The sequence below is a fragment of the Platalea leucorodia genome (assembly GCF_965183815.1).
Source record: "Platalea leucorodia genome assembly, chromosome: 3".
Taxonomy (NCBI): Eukaryota; Metazoa; Chordata; class Aves; order Pelecaniformes; family Threskiornithidae; genus Platalea; species Platalea leucorodia.
Genome location: NC_138825.1, coordinates 93,064,196 through 93,080,274, shown reverse-complemented (window position 1 = coordinate 93,080,274; position 16,079 = coordinate 93,064,196). Strand labels below are relative to the sequence as shown.

Here is a 16,079-nt window from a genome sequence, read left to right as displayed (position 1 = left end):
CTAGTTAGTGTCAGGTCTGGGTCTATCAACAGGCCTGACAGAAAGTTCCCTCAGGCAGCAAACTGAGAGAAGCAACGAATGATATGGCTAAGCTGCCTACTTAACCTGGAAAAGGCTGGAAAACTAATGCTGTTGTTCTTGAAGAAAGAAGGAAGATGTGGGGCAGCAGTCTCCTTTGACTCTGGGGAGTCGGCTCTTATGAATGGCAGCAATCACTACCCTTGCAAGACCTTAAGAGCAACATACTGGGTCAAGGACAAAGGTTAATGTAGTTCAGCAGCCTGTCTCCAACGGTAGTCAAAATAGATGCTTAGGAAAGAGTACAAGAATGTGTAAACACACATGATGCTTGCCCAGAGCACTCCCTCAGACTTCATCTTCACATGGCCCCCTTAGGCAAACAACAGAAACATCAAGGTTGATCCAGGGCATCCCTTCATTCATTCTGTTTCTTCTACTTGCCAGTTCTTGCTATACAGCAGCAAGCTATTCCTGGCCTCTCAGTGTTTTTTAGTCTGCCTACACTGCAGAAGAGGCTTGAGCCTGCTTTGACTAATAGTACATAATGTTTATCAAATAAGAAAAAAGAAAAGCCTCAGGAAAGGTAAATAACAAACATCAAAATCACCCAGTGAGCCTCAGTTTGAGGACTGTGAAGACTGGAAAGGGCAATAGCTTAGAAAGGAAATTTATCGGTTCTGTGGGAATTTACCCCATCTTTCCTCCTTACTCTATCCATAATATTTCTTCCACCTGATTTCCAGCAGTCACACCAAACCTATGAAAGGCTCACTTCAGAGTAATTTGCAGACAAAATTGCATCTTAAGGTGGAAGTAATTCTTGCTGAATCCAAACCTACATGACATAGAAGAGATTTTCCTTTTTTTTAATGGTAAAAAAAAAGCCAGAATTGACTGATCTGAGGTGGCATTTTGGTTTGGGAGAACTTTCAGAAAAAAAGGTGAAGAAAAATAAGGTCCATTTTCTTTAAAATATGATAATTTCATCAAGAACAGGATGTTATAAATGGTGGTAATGTTGTACTCCACTCACCGTCAGTAAAAGCCTCTCCTTCTACTGGGTCTCCCTCTCCACTGCTGTAGGTTGCGTACACTGAAATCCTGTATTTAGTCTCTGGCTCCAAGCCTTCTAGCACAGCATCCACTGTATTTCCAGGGACTCTCTTCTCTCCCATTGTATCATCGTAAAGTGATTTCCATACTATCCTATAATCATTAACTGCTCCTGGAGCTGGTGTCCATGATAACCCAACTGTAGTGTCAGTTATGTCTGTGGTAACTAAATTACGTGGTGAACCACGTTCTGCAAGAAAGAAAACAGCAAATTGTCTCTGAAGTACAAATAGCAAAAGTTAGCAAAGTACAAATGGAAAAGTAAAATTATCATAAGAGCAAAATCAAACTTTTCCCATCAATATTAGTTTCAATAACATACATTTGTAGTTCCAAGAGAAAAATGATGAATTTTTCACCAAAATGCTTAAAGTTAACTTTAGACTATGAATGATCCTATCCCTTACCATGCAAGATAGTAGTTATGCTTTAGAATATGCAAAATAAAAATGGCATTAATCAAAGACTTGGAATTAAGCCAGTGCTTAAATGTGCTGCAGCTCATTTAGGTAGGCTTTAACTCTCAAGTAAATAATTGTATTTCTTTCATTCATCTTCATCCTCATGTGTGTAACTTTTTTCTGGAGGGTTAATGGAGGAGACTTTTACCTGAGTAAAACCGTCCTTTCTCTGACAACCTTATCTTTTTTATTTAATAGTACCATTTTTATCTTCCAGACTACTGCTTACCAGATCTATCAGCTATTTCATTTTGTTTACAACTAATTTGCAGTGTGCTTACTTCATGTCACAGTTACAATAGAAAACAGTCTCCATCTTTCCACTCATAAGACTTGTACCTCTTTCCTCCCTGTAGTTTGTTCCAGCCAGCTTGGAACAAAGGAAACAGCTCGTTAGTCTGTGAAATCCAGTTGTCAGCTGGATGCACGAGTTTCACCTAACACACCAGAGTCATTCCACTGCTTAGAAATGGAGCTCATTGGTCTAAAGCGGTGCAGTGAAAGGAGCACCTCTGTTTAACGTTTAACATACGTTTATAACATATGTTCAATTTTCCTACTGCAGTGGCTGGCTTTTGATGGCGGGAAAGGAGCGCTTACTGGTGGGTTTAATGCAATGGCCTCACTGTAGCAGAATCTGCAAAATGGATCTACAAAACCAGATCCACGTACACACAGAAGTGCTCGGTTCTTTAGTGTGTATTCTCTGTGGCATACAGGACATTTCTGAGAGACTGCTTTAGCAAGAGGACTTAAACACTTGAGTTGCCCTCATGGCATCATAGTTAAGTTTTACCTGCACTGATAAAAATATATCCCTATATTATACCACAGCAACAACAGGACCAGAGTAAAAATTCCTTGAACACAGAGAAATTCAGTACCTATCCAATTTCCACTGCTTAGGATCATTGCAAGAACAGACCTCACTGTTTTCAGAAGCCTGAAGCAGCTTCAGTCCAAGACTGAGCAACAAGTTGCTCAAAGTCATATACCGTGTTTTCCCTTTTCATATTCTTTTGCCTTTTACTTCCACCACAAATCTGCAATGTTTCCAAACATAATCCCACAGGAGCAAACACAACTACCTGTAGAAAGGCTTCATTTCAGAAATATCTCATTGCCAGCACAACTTCACTAAAACTGAGCCACTGAATCCCACTTGGCTTAATGATGAATGGAAATTAATATCAATCTATCTGAAAACAATGCTTATAGTATAATAAAGATTCATTGGCTACACAGATTATAGAATCAGAGGGTACCACTCCAATCAGGAAGCTGACTCAAATATAGCTGGTAGAGCATGTAATAGAATTTCTCTGTGTTGTGGTGTTTTTCTGATTTTAATTCACAGTCTTCAGATATCCCATCATGTTCTTCTGGAGGCAATTCTTTTCCCATCCTAACTCTGCATCGGTTCTTACAATTTTACTCTTCAAACCAATTTTTAGCCTCACAATATAAATCACCACAATTTATGGCATCTGCTCTTCAAAAAAAGGTTAAAGATACAGAGGTTTTGGTAAAGTTCACTTGTTTATCATTTCACAACAATAGCAGTTGCATATAGTGAAAAAGTTACATTGAAAAGGCCTGATTCAACTCATGCTTCATGCAGTCTCACTGACTTCAGTGACTGCATTAAATGAAAGCCAGGGCAGAACCTAAACTCCAAAAACCAGTTTTCCTGGAAGCCTGAAAAAAAGATTTGCCTTCAAAAGTAAATTACACCAATTTTTCTGTCTGCTCTTAAGCTTCTACTCCCAAATCTTGGCTTTTTCACACAATAAAAAAAATATTAAGGCAATCCAAATGGAAAAAATATGGAAAACCTAACTTGATAGAATGCACAGATGTCTCACAATAAAACCTTTCTTTCCATATTTTAATGTAATATAAATATACAAGTCACTTTATTTTGGCTACTTTAAAACATGGCTCTGCCGCAACATGATTTCAGTATTAAAGTATCTGCTACCACAGCACAATTTTTTTGCAAGTCTACTCTTGGAAGCTACAGCTAATGATATATGTTGGAAACACTGCAAAAATAACTGCATATTTAAAACCATTATTGATTAAGTCATTATTGAGGTCATTAAATAACAGAGGAAAATAATTTGTTTGGAATGGACTGTAATGAACACCAGTTACTGTAATATGTTGGTTGTGAAAGAAATATCCTTTGGAACTAAATGTCTTTTTTATAAGGCAAGGTAAGAGAGGGAAAAGGGACTGGGATTCCTACCAAACCACTAGAACTAAATGGAAAATTTTTACTTCAAATAGTTGGAAACTGCTGACAAGACAACTTACCTACTAAAGGAAATTAGACTTTTTATATGTTACACTGCAACCGAGAACATTTCTTTAACATAACACACTAACTTGATTTGCACCTCATGTGTGAGGTGGAAGTTCACTGACAGCTTTTTTCTACTTCACTGGATCTCCCACAAGTGTTTTTGTATTAGGGGAGCAGCTGTGTTTAAGATGCAGTCCAACCGTAAGTCTTAAATTATTAGGATTCCATCAAGTATTATCTAAGCTGCTACGCTCAGAGTCATGAAACATATTTGTGCTCCACAATAACACTGGTATAATGTAGTGACCAGCAAACATACAATTAGACCTATGAGATATTTTTCCCTTAGATTAAAACAAAATACCTAGTTACCTTGCTTACATTTCACAAAAAAAAAAAAAAAAAAAAAAAAAAAAAATCCACAACTGTGACACCTAAGCAGTCATTCTGTTCTTTGGTCCATGTGTCCAGAAATGCTTGTACGCCTGCTTCTTGCCTGCTTCTTTAAACAGGATGGATAAGGAGTGTGGAAAGACAATGCACACTGTAGGAAAGAAAAGTGCTGCCTGGCTGGCTCGCAAGTAGTTAACTGTCAAAAGACTCCTCCTTTTTCCTGACTTGAAATAGAATTTAAAGTATGCCCATCGCTTCATACAGCCCCCAAGTCATCAGCAAGTGAGGAAGCAGTTGGTTTTTGAAAATTATCCCCTAACAGGCATTAAGTCCTATTATGCTCTGGAGCACCAAACCAGCTGGTGTAAGCACAGCTGTAAGCCATGGTGAGTATGTACACAGCAAAACAAAGTGCTTGCACGGACAGGTCAAATCCCTGCCTGGGCGAGCAAGCCAGTCACCAGTTTCAGGCTATCAGATTCGCTTCAGCCGTCATTAGCTCAGAGCTGCAGCCTGCCTACAGTCCCTTGTACATCTCTACCATCACTCAGTGCAGACACACTCTCAAAAAATAATTTGGTAACTTTCAGTCAGGTGCTTTTACACCCAGTTCTGGACTTCTGCAATGTCCAGTTTCCATATTAAGCTTTTCCACTATAGTATGCCAGAGCCACAATACAATATTAAAGCAGTTTCCCTGTGTCCACTTGGCTCACTTCCCATAGCTCTCCAGCAATCACTGTTGTTATTGAATACAAGACTGTGAATCAGCTAAAATGAAAATGTTGACATTCATAAAAATGAAATGGCCTTATTCAAATGGTCTTTCCCCTCAGAAACATTTACACAACTCCAGCTGATTTCAGTGCGAGTTATGCATGCAGTTTGGGCCCAAAGTTTAAACAATTTTCTGTATGTGCTCTTAAAATCAGCCTTCAAAATCAACCTGCAGCAGTAAATTTCATGCAGACCCATGTTTCATTTCAGTTAAACATAGGATTGAACTAAGCCAGCATCCTAAAAGGTCAGAATCAACTAAATAAATGAGCATTCTCTTGCAGAAGCATATACCAAAACTTTATGGCCAGAGTCCTGCCTTGTTTACAATGGGATATGTCAGGAGTATCCTATTAAGTCAGCAGGCAAGGTTGCGCATCAGATGAGTTGAGTTGGTAGCAGAATCACTTTAAAGTTTTACTATAATGGTCAAACTCTCCTCAGCATCGGAGGAGGCAGTCACTTTGGTTGGCTGATATCCTTCCCTCCAAGCCACAAAGTAGTAGGTTATTGCTGGAGTACCAGCCCTCAGGCACGTAGAGAGGGGATGTGGACATGGTGCAGGGGAGAGTCAAGGACTAGCTACACAAAGGGAATGCTCACTTGGCCCTGTTAGAGCAGGTTTCTTGCTCTTCTGCTACTGGGAATGCAGAAAGAAGATGCAAACCAGGAAAGTTCTGACCCAGAGCAGAGGGACTTTGGACAGATCACTCCTGAGTCCTTGCTCTAGGATAAAGCCAACAGGAATTCATAATCAGTCCCTTTAATATTTTATCTGTCTTTTCCAACAGTTAATCAGTTAACACTAATCTCAACCGTCTAGAAATATCTTTTTATTATTCATTTGACTGTGCCCTGTGTTAATTTTTTTCTGATATGTATCTCATTTCCTATATAAAACTAAGATAATTTTCCACAGATTATCAAAAGTCAATTTCAAATGTCAGACTCAAAAATCTTGGAATGTATAATTTTAAAAATGCATGAAACAGCATTAAATCTCCTGAGGACAGTGAGTCCTTGTTTCTGTCAGGATGGAAGCAGCGCTACACAGACTGAACATTACGTAAAGTCCCTGTGATATGGTAAAAACCTCATTGTAAGAAAATGTCACTTGAATTTGCACTGCTCTGCCTGTAGGAGGTCATTCATTTCTAAAGCATTCTTATGTTACTATAGAAACAGCAAAATGAAATCATTTATTTATCAAAGAACTACTATTAATTTTCTGAGCAAAAAACAAGCTCCCCCCAAAAAATCCACAAACCTAAACTCTAAGAAATGTATATAACAGAAAATAACTTAAAAGTGAAAAGTGACTCAGTCATGACAACTTTTTTTAATATATGGCTTTAATACAGCCCAATTCTTACAGCACAAATAGCTACCCATCAAACGAGATGGCAGGATCGAGCCCTATATCACTGAAACATAAAGATTCTTTTTCCAAAGGAGAAGAGGCTATGACACAATTCTCTCTCAAATTTCTGTCCTGAATATAATACACTATAGCTTTTGTTGTTCATTCTGAAATGTACAAAGGTAAGAAATAAAATGGGCTGACATCTCTGCTGATGTAGACTCGCGGTCTCATTTATTTCAAAAGAACTATGTCCATTTACACCAACAGTGTTTCTAGCCTAGGAACTTCACTGGCTTAAGTGGAAATACTTTGAAATTTCTCAGTGTAAGCAAGATGAGAATCTGACCACTGAATCTTTTTCTGAAAAAAAACGCGTTTTTCCTAAATTTCTCTGAAATTCTTATTAAAAGTGTAATGACTCCCCTGCTTAGTGTCAGTAACTGAAATATTCTTAAAGCTGTTCTGAAAAATATATAACTGCCAGCAAAAGGACACTCATAAAATAGATCTGCAGCTTTCAAACTTTTCAGACATTCATTAGGATTAAACATTTCTGTGTAGATTGCTTAATCTATCAATGTATTTGTTTCTCTTTAAAACAACAGCAAATTATGGAAGTTAATCTGTTTAGCAGCTAATGTACAGTATGTTCTTTTCATCTGACAGCATGCCTTTCAGCAGAAAACCAAATTCTTGCCAGACTTACAACCACCTCTCTTATTAAAAAACAGATTAGAAAAACAGTAGCTCTCACAAACTGCTCACTGTCTGTTGCATTTACGCTCACCACCCTCACCGTGTTTATCATTGTGTTTTATTTCTAGTGTATGATGACTTGGGTAAGATCATACAATCCTCCCAAAAACTGAAAGCCAAATGGTTTGTTTGGGGTGTTTGGAGATAAGAGGGAGGCTTTTTCCTAAGGCATGCCTGTGGGTATTTCTTGCTTGTTCTTCAGTCTGTATTATGTATCATCAAATACAACCATCAGTGCTGATGTGTTTAGTTCCCCCAGTTGTCACAAGCCTTGTCCCACCACAAAGCAAACGGCAGCCTGCACTGATTTAATTTACTTTAGCAGTTTCAATGATTTTGTGTGACCTGAGGTGAATCACAGCCAACAAAATGTGTCTGAGGAAAATTTTTCCATGGCACCTTTATAGAAGGGCTCCAACCAAAGCTGCCTAGTGATGGATCACCATGCACTTTTGAAAGTGAGAGGATAAAAGTGGAGAGTTTTCTACAGCACGTATTTTGCATGTGCAATTATGTTTAATGCAATATGAAATATAAAGCTCCAGAACTTTCACCTCTGGGTGGTACTTCATAACTGCAGACAAAATCAGCCAGTGACTGAAAGAGGCTGTATAAAAGATCAGAGCCCTATAAATTTCTTAAAATCTGATTTACTGTAGAAGGAAAGCACACTCCTTCAACAGAGGGGCAAAAAAATTGTTTCCCTTTTCCCACTTCATAAACACAAAATGGAAATAAACCTATTCTCTCTGAATAACAATTACCTGTATGGTATGGAACAGCACCCTCAGAAATGAGTAACTTTCCGATTTGCTAAACTCTCTATACCATGGTGTCTGTGAATAGTTCATAAAATTCTGATCCTCTGGCATGTGTTTATCTTTGGGCTGGACCAGATAGCTATACAAACAGTTTATAGAAGAGATTGTCTACAGTCACTTGGGGGAATATTTGCCCTCTCTGTTTTATGCAGAGAAACAATAAGGGCAAGCATACATGTAGCAAAAAGAAAAACAAAAGGAGAAGCAGAGATTACCCAGCTGGTAAATAATATCAAGTACACAGAATGATTGCTGTGTTTGTGTGGATTGATTTTCCCAAGTAGCCTGAAACAAACTAGCCACTTCACAACACTGAAAAACCATCGTGCAGAGCAAAGCAGTGGAAGAGAAGGAACTTCCAAGAGCAATTTGTAGCTGCTCCAAAATTCCTCTAGAGGTAACATACATAACTGAGAGACCTTCAATGAATGCCTGGGCAGACATGTTCTTGCAAATCATGTTAGAGCAGTCTAAAAAAATTATCAGTTTTTTGTCTCTGCTGAAGGCTACCCTTGCAACCAAGACACAGTAACTGCCCCTGTGAGTTCTCCTACTACATGCAGAACAAAATAAATCATTACTGAAGGCAGTAAGAATGTTTGTCTACACCCTTAGTCACAAGGGACCATTTAGTGACTCAGTAAAATTCCATGAACATCTGAGAGCTTGGATTTTTCATTTCCTGCCACTTGACTATACAATAAATAGCTGGAGAAGCTACTGTATCCAGCTCCTCTTTTCTCACTTTCCTGTTAGTGCTGAAATGTTCACTACACACAAATCGATTTCTCTTAGACTACGTATCAATACCATAAACTAAGAACTGTCTCAGTTCAAAAGGAAATCTCAAGCCTAGCTCTTGATATGATGATGAACCAAAGTGGGCAGCAACTATGGCATCACTGACTGAATAGGTTTGGTGAGAATTCATATGGTGAAGACATCAAGTAAGCCCCACTGGGATTCCTGATGCAGGAAAATACTTAAGTGCTCAGTACTTCAGTGCTGTTGGCAATGAAAAACACACATAGCACTATTTTGTTTCTCAGACACTGCGGCTCACGGAAAAAACTAACTAACTGAAATACTAAACACTTTTTTATGCTTCCCTTCACAGCTTTTTTGTCATTACTGTTGATAAGTTTATTTCTCCAAGAGTTAAGATCTGTCCCATTCCCAGCCTTAGTCAGACAAGTTATTTCAGCTAATAGTCAAGTATTCACTTCACTGACCTGTGTAACTTTTCAGCCGAGTCCAACCGTATTTATTTTAGCTTCACAGGCAGCATGACTTCTTTTTTCAGGTAAACTTCTAGACTAAGCTTTGAAGTTTGAATGTTACCTTTCAATTCCAAAAATGCAACCATTTTATTCTTAATTGTCTGGTTTTCCTCAAAGGTTTTGTCATGTACCATATTGCACCCTGTCTCAGTGTAAGTAGGTGGATATAGTTGCCATCTCAGAAATACAGTGGGATGACTCGCACAACTGGAGCGCTGCGATGGATAGCTATAAACTCTTCAGAAGGGATAATGATTCTATGACAGGCAAGGAAGGAGAGGTGGTGGGGTAGTCCCATACATTAGGGAGTGTTTTGATTGTCTAGAGCTTAACGATGGTGATGGTAGGGTTGAGTGTTTATGGGTAAGAATTAGGGGGAAGGCAACAAGGCAGATGTCATGGTAGGAGTCTGTTATAGACCACCCAACCGGGATGAAGAGGCAGATGAAATATTCTATAAGCAGCTGGGAGAAGTCTCACAATCGCTAGCCCTTGTTCTCACGAGGGACTTCAACTTACCAGACGTTTGCTGGAAATACAATACAGCAGAGAGGAAACAGTCTAGGAGGTTCCTGGAGTGTGTGGAAGATGATAACTTCCTGACACAGCTGGTGAGGGATCCAACTAGGGAACGTACCCAGCTGGACCTCTTGTTTGTGAACAGAGAAGGACTTGTGGGTGATGTGATGGTTGGAGGCTGTCTTGGACATAGTAATCACAAAACAATAGAGTTTTTGATTCTTGGAGAAGTAAGGGTGGGGGTCAGCAGAACTGCTACCTTGGACTTTCAGAGGGCAGACTTTGGCCTGTTTAGGAGCCTCGTTGACAGAGTCTCTTGGGAGGCAGTTCTGAAGGGCAAAGGAGTCCAGGAAGGCTGGGCATTCTTCAAGAAGGAAATCATAAAGGCACGGGAGCAGGCTGTTCCCATGTGCCAAAAGATGAGCTGGCGGGGAAGAAGACCGGCCTGGCTGAACAGACAGATTTGGCTGGAACTCAGGCAAAAAAGGAGAGTTTCTGATCTTTGGAGGAAGGGGCAGGCAACTCGGGAGGACTACAAGGATGTTGTGAGGTTATGCAGGGAGCAAATTAGAAGGGCTGAAGCCCAACTAGAACTTAATCTGGCTACTGCCATAAAAGACCATAAAAAATGTTTCTAGAAATACATTAACATCAAAAGGAGGGCTAAGGAGAATCTCCATCCTTTACTGGATGTGGGGGGAAACATAGTGACAAAGGATGAGAAAAAGGCTGAGGTACTTAATGCCTTCTTTGCCTCAGTCTCTAATAGTCAGACCAGTTGTTCTCTGGGTACCCAGACCCCTGAGCTGGAAGACAGGGATGGGGAACAGAATGAAGCCCCCATAATCCAAGGGGAAATGGTCAGTGACCTGCTACACCACTTGGACACACACAAGGCTATGGGGCCAGATGGGATCCACCCAACGGTACTGAGGGAGCTGGCGGAAGTGCTCACGAAGCCACTTTCTATCATCTATCAGCAGTCCTAGCTAACCGGGGAGGTCCCCGTTGACTGGAGGTTAGCTAATGTGATGCCCATCTACAAGAAGGGTTGGAAGGAGGATCTCAGGAACTACAGGCCTGTCTGCCTGACCTGGGTGCCAGGGAAGGTTATGGAGCAGATGATCCTGAGTGCCATCACACGGCACATGTGGGACAACCAGGGGATCAGGCCCAGTCAGTATGGGTTTATGAAAGGCAGGTCCTGTTTCACTAACCTGATCTCCTTCTATGACAAGACGACCCACTTAGTGGATGAGGGAAAGGCTGTGGATGTTGTCTACCTGGACTTTAGTAAGGCCTTTGACACCTTTGACACAGGGAGCTGTGGTTGTTTAGCCTGGAGAAAAGGAGGCTGAGGGGAGACCTTATTGCTCTATACAACTACCTGAAAGGAGGTTGTAGTGAGGTGGGTGTTGGTCTCTTCTCCCAAGGAACAAGTGATAGATGATAGGACAAGAGGAAATGACCTCAGGTTGCACCAGGGGAGGTTTAGATTGGATATTAGGAAAAATTTCTTCACTGAAAGTGTTAGCAAGCACTGGAAGAGGCTGCCCAGGGAAGTGGTGGAGTCCCCATCCCTGGAGGTATTTAAAAGATGTGTAGATGTGGTGCTTAGGGACATGGTTTAGTGGTGGACTTGGCAGTGCTAGGTTAACGGTTGGACTCGATGATCTTAAGGGTCTTTTCCAACCTAAACGATTCTATGATTCTATGCTTGGATCATTGTCTGAGACTTAGGTAGTGGGGTAGGCAGGGTGCCTGGCTCTCGGTTGCTCCTTCTACAGTCAGTGGACAGAGAAATGTTCCTTTGAAGGAAAAATGAGATCTCAGATGAACTACCTGCCTTCTGGAATTATCTGCCTTTCTTCATCAGTCACAGAAGAATCCTAGAGAGTCCATGCTGCAAACTCCAGTGTTCAAATAAATGCCTAAATTTTAGTGGGATTAATTCAGTGCGTTGGTGAATCATTGGAACTGATTTTTATTTTTTTTTTACAGTTTCATATTTAAAATAGGTTTTCTGATTTGTTTCCTAACCTATGTCATAAACAAAAAGTTAAACTCATGGAGAACCTGAGAGCCAAGTGTATCCCCACTATAAGTCCATTAGCGTCAATGGACAAGTTTTAATTCCACATAATTTATCTGTAAGATGTTTTCAAGTGCTGTGCCTACACAGCTGCAGTGCAAGACTTTAGCAATACATACCTGGCCAGCACAGAGCACAGTCACACTTCCTTTCATGGCCTAGAAGGCAGCTTTCCCTATCCTCTGACAATTAACAGATGACACTGAGAATGCTCACAGAGAAGGAGTCTGGGAAATTCTCTGCTCAAAGGCAGAGTGAGAGCAGCCTCCCCTCCGTATAAGAAAGTCTTTGGCTCCGACTTATGCTTTTGCCAGCATTTTGTTAATGCTCAGCTCCAGGTTCTTACTCCTATTAGTCAAAAGAAGGATATGATTCATTATTTCTGTGCCTAGACTAGATGTTGCTTCTCTAATGCAAAAATGGTCCCTGAATATCTTTCAGTCTCAGTACAGTAGAAACCCTGCAAATTTTCAAATGGATGAGATGCTTTAAGCCCATTAATTAATCCTGTTACATTAAGAACAATCTGCCACTAAAACTGCTTGGAAATTGAGAGTTATAGGACAAAATATTTCACTGAGGCTGGTGTGGAAGTACAGTAAGTTTTGGTTGGTGCTTCTGGCAATGCCTTTTTCAAGAGACCCAGTCCTTTCCCCAGTCAGTGATTTGACCCCACTGTTTTCTCTGATTTGGAAAAATCAGAGGGGTTTGGAAAATCCCTGTAAAGCAGGAGAATGTCTTTATGCCTATTTTTCATTCATGTATTTACTTCTACAGAAAATTCAGGAAGACAGTACACTTTAAGACACCTTAATATCAAATCAAATAAATGAATGACTGTACAGAAACAATAAATAGTTACCTTCAAGTGTTTCTCCCTCTCCAGAAAGGGCCTCTCCTGCTCCAGAGGCATACAAGGCAGACACAGTCAATGCATACCTAGTGGCTTGGTCTAAGCCTTTCAGCACTTTAGAGGTAGTGTCACCTTTCACAGTCACTTCCTTAGTTTCACCTCCTGCGACTGGAGTGTATGTTATAAAGTACTGCTGCACTTTGCCGGGAGCAGGACTCCAAGACAGCTTCATTGTTGATGTTGTAGCATCAGAAACTCTCAGATTTCTTGGATTTCCTCGGACTGCACATGTCAAAAGATGTTGAAAACAAGTTGAAGCAAGCTTTATTTCTTGGTTTATTTTTTAGGTTACCACAACATAGGACTTAATGCTGAAAAAGTAATTCCTGAATAGCCTGTACTAACACTGCTACAGTATAACTTTACTGTAATCAGGATTGTACAATTCCATCCCCACTCTCCTTAGGCAAAAATGCCCAATAAAGTCTTTTTGCTCCTATCTTTTTCTATTAAAACTACAGCCTCCATCCTGGAACACTTATACATACTAGTACCTGAATATATGCTCAACTTCAACATGCCAAGATCCATGTTGAAGTCACCGTCTGCAGAATCAAGTCAAAGATCACCAATGAAATGTGAAATTAACACATTATGGTTTCCTACAGAGTTCTTTTTGATGATAGTTTTTCTGGTTTCTAATAATTAAAATCTCAGTGAAGTTTCACCAGTGACCAGGACATTCATAATGTCTCTGTACTCTTTGGATTTTGTTTAGTGAGACATGATGCGTGTTAAAGGATCATGCATTTTCATACAAGTTAAGGCTACAGTGGTAACTTTAGCAAATTAAATGTTTCATTCATTCCCTGCTAGCCATTCAGAATAAAGTGCAAACAGGGTCTGAATTTGCTGAAAAGAAATATAATTTATATCATTGACAATATGAAGAATCATGAGGACAATTAATTAAACATACAGGTAGACTGTAGATTCTTCACCCAAGTTACTTTGCCATATTAGGTGTTGCAGGTTCAATATACTGTATTTTAAAATTAAATATTACAATTTTGATAAATTATATTGTCTTAAATTACCTCTCAACTAGGCTTGAGCAATTTTATAATTCCCTGTTCATCTGGGATAATACATATGGAGAATATGGGTTATTCTCTTTTCAGTATGAATATGTCAGCATGCAGGGAGTTTTTCTCAAGCTTACTACATTCACAGCATCGATCATGTACCTTCATCAGTTTTTGCATATCCATTCAGCGAATTTCCAGGCCCAGACTGATACTCAGGAATAACAGACACTTCATATCTTGTATCTTGGATCAAGTTCTGCAGAGTAGTTGATCTATCATTTGCTGAGACGGTCACTTGTCTCCTTTCTCCTCCTGTAAGTGGTCTATATACAAGCCTGTACCGTAGGACATTTCCTGGAGCTGGAGTCCAGCCAACTACAAAGCTATCGGTAGTTTCATCTGTTATCCTTAAGTTTCGAGGAGCACCTTTAACTACAAAAAAAATATACATATATAATTTGTAAATATTTGATTTTAATCAAGTAGTAGCTGAAGTGAAACCATTCTAACCATTCTTTTAGCTCATCCAGTTTACCAAAACAGCAGCTTATATTGCCCTCCCATTGTTTTAAAGTACACAAACCATTAGTCTTTTCTGAAAATTTAGGGCCAGATTTACCATCAGCAGTGTAACAAAGTTGTCCCCACAAGTGCATTAATCCCCGGTTTACACAACTGCTGAAACTTAAGACAGTCTGACCGTGTTTAGTGGTAACAGTAGAACTGAACCATGTAAGGGACGTTTGGGCATAATGGGTAAATTTCTTAGCAAATCGTATAGGTTTCTTTGCTGTGGCCATTTGTTTTACACCACCTCCATTTACAGATAGTTGTCAGATACACCTGACTACACACAGGCAGCTCTCCTATTTTAAAGAAATGACCCAGGTAAATGCAACAGGAAAAAAAAAAAACACCAAAACAATTCTATTTCTTTAAGTTAAATTTTCATAACAAAAAAATATATTCATTGCAATATGACTTGCATCTAATGTTTAAAAAAGGCTTCTGAATTAAGTCTCAAACAGAAAGAAAAGAAATAGCCTGTTATTCCAGAAATTAAGGAAAAACTGTGGTGAATCATTTAACCTAGCCTGCTCCTTGACAAACGATATAGCAGCTCAGGTGATTTTATATGAACTCAGTGGGCACACCAAAGAAGGACTTGACTCTTCCAACATACATTAAGATCTACTGTACTGCGAGTTGCCTAGCAGTGTGTAGCATTGTCATTCAGGCAAAAAAATGTTTTGTTTTTTATTGTTTATTAACTAAAGTACAATTCAATGGGAATGTTATATGTCAAAAGCATTGTTCTTCAGTGTTAAATTACAGATCTGTTAAGAGTGGAGCAATTAATAATCCTAGCTTTAAAGAAACGAACTTGTTTCCTACTAATCAGAAACACAATACTCAATTTCAAATTCTTTAAAAGCCTGAAACCAAAGTTAGTTGCCAAGAAAGCTGTCTGGCCACAACTGTTAGCTAGATCTGCATGGAGAGCTGCTGGCATTTACATGATTGCAGAAGAACTCTGCCTTCTCAGACATGTTGGGTTATCATCAGATCAAGATGCTGACAGTTATTTAAGGCAGTATCAGTTACAACATGGGAACACTGATTATTTTTATTAAAGCTATTCCTCCTCCTGTCCTTTACGATCACAAGCTACATATTCTATCAGCCAAGAGTTTGTCTGTTTTCCTAAGGGAAAGTTATATGTGGCCAAAACATTCTGACTGGTACAGTCATGGAAATATGCACATCAACAGTGAAACCTGTATCTTCCAAACTTAACATCCAAACTAAACTATTTTATAAATGCGTATTTCTATCAGTTCTAAGAGGAAAGAGCAATTAACAAATTTCCATGCTGTTTCTTTTGCTCCCTTGGAATCATTTATGTCACCAAAGGTCACAAATGACAGCATGGAGTAATAAAAAAAGAGTGGATCAATATTTTAAAAAGTATGATTTAGACTAGACTGAGTATTCAACTACTGGAAGAGAAAATCAAATTTACTGTCATCCTTCTCCTTTAAATCAGTGGAAATGCATCATGGCAACTCTATGAAGAAAAAGTACAGCTACTATGTTTAAATTTACAGCCATTGATCACATAAACTCACACTGACACCAATGGAAGTTTTGAATCAGTAAGAGTTAGTGGATCAGACCCATGAAGTTCTGATGAGAAACAGCTGACCAAAAACACAGAACCCTTTAAGCCTATG

The 16,079-nt window shown here is 39.4% G+C and overlaps 1 protein-coding gene across 1 annotated transcript in view; it reads right to left on the bottom strand.

Annotated features, from left to right (window-relative positions):
- The window catches only part of COL12A1 (collagen type XII alpha 1 chain), a gene marked incomplete at its 5' end in the record, with an annotated part of 99,527 nt that overhangs the window by 67,978 nt on the left and 15,470 nt on the right, over positions 1–16,079 (bottom strand). The window contains 3 exons of the mRNA XM_082305629.1: positions 1,055–1,324; positions 12,767–13,039; positions 14,005–14,277. Coding sequence (XP_082161755.1) covers positions 1,055–1,324; positions 12,767–13,039; positions 14,005–14,277 — 816 coding nt within the window. The remainder of the gene's footprint in view (positions 1–1,054; positions 1,325–12,766; positions 13,040–14,004; positions 14,278–16,079) is intronic.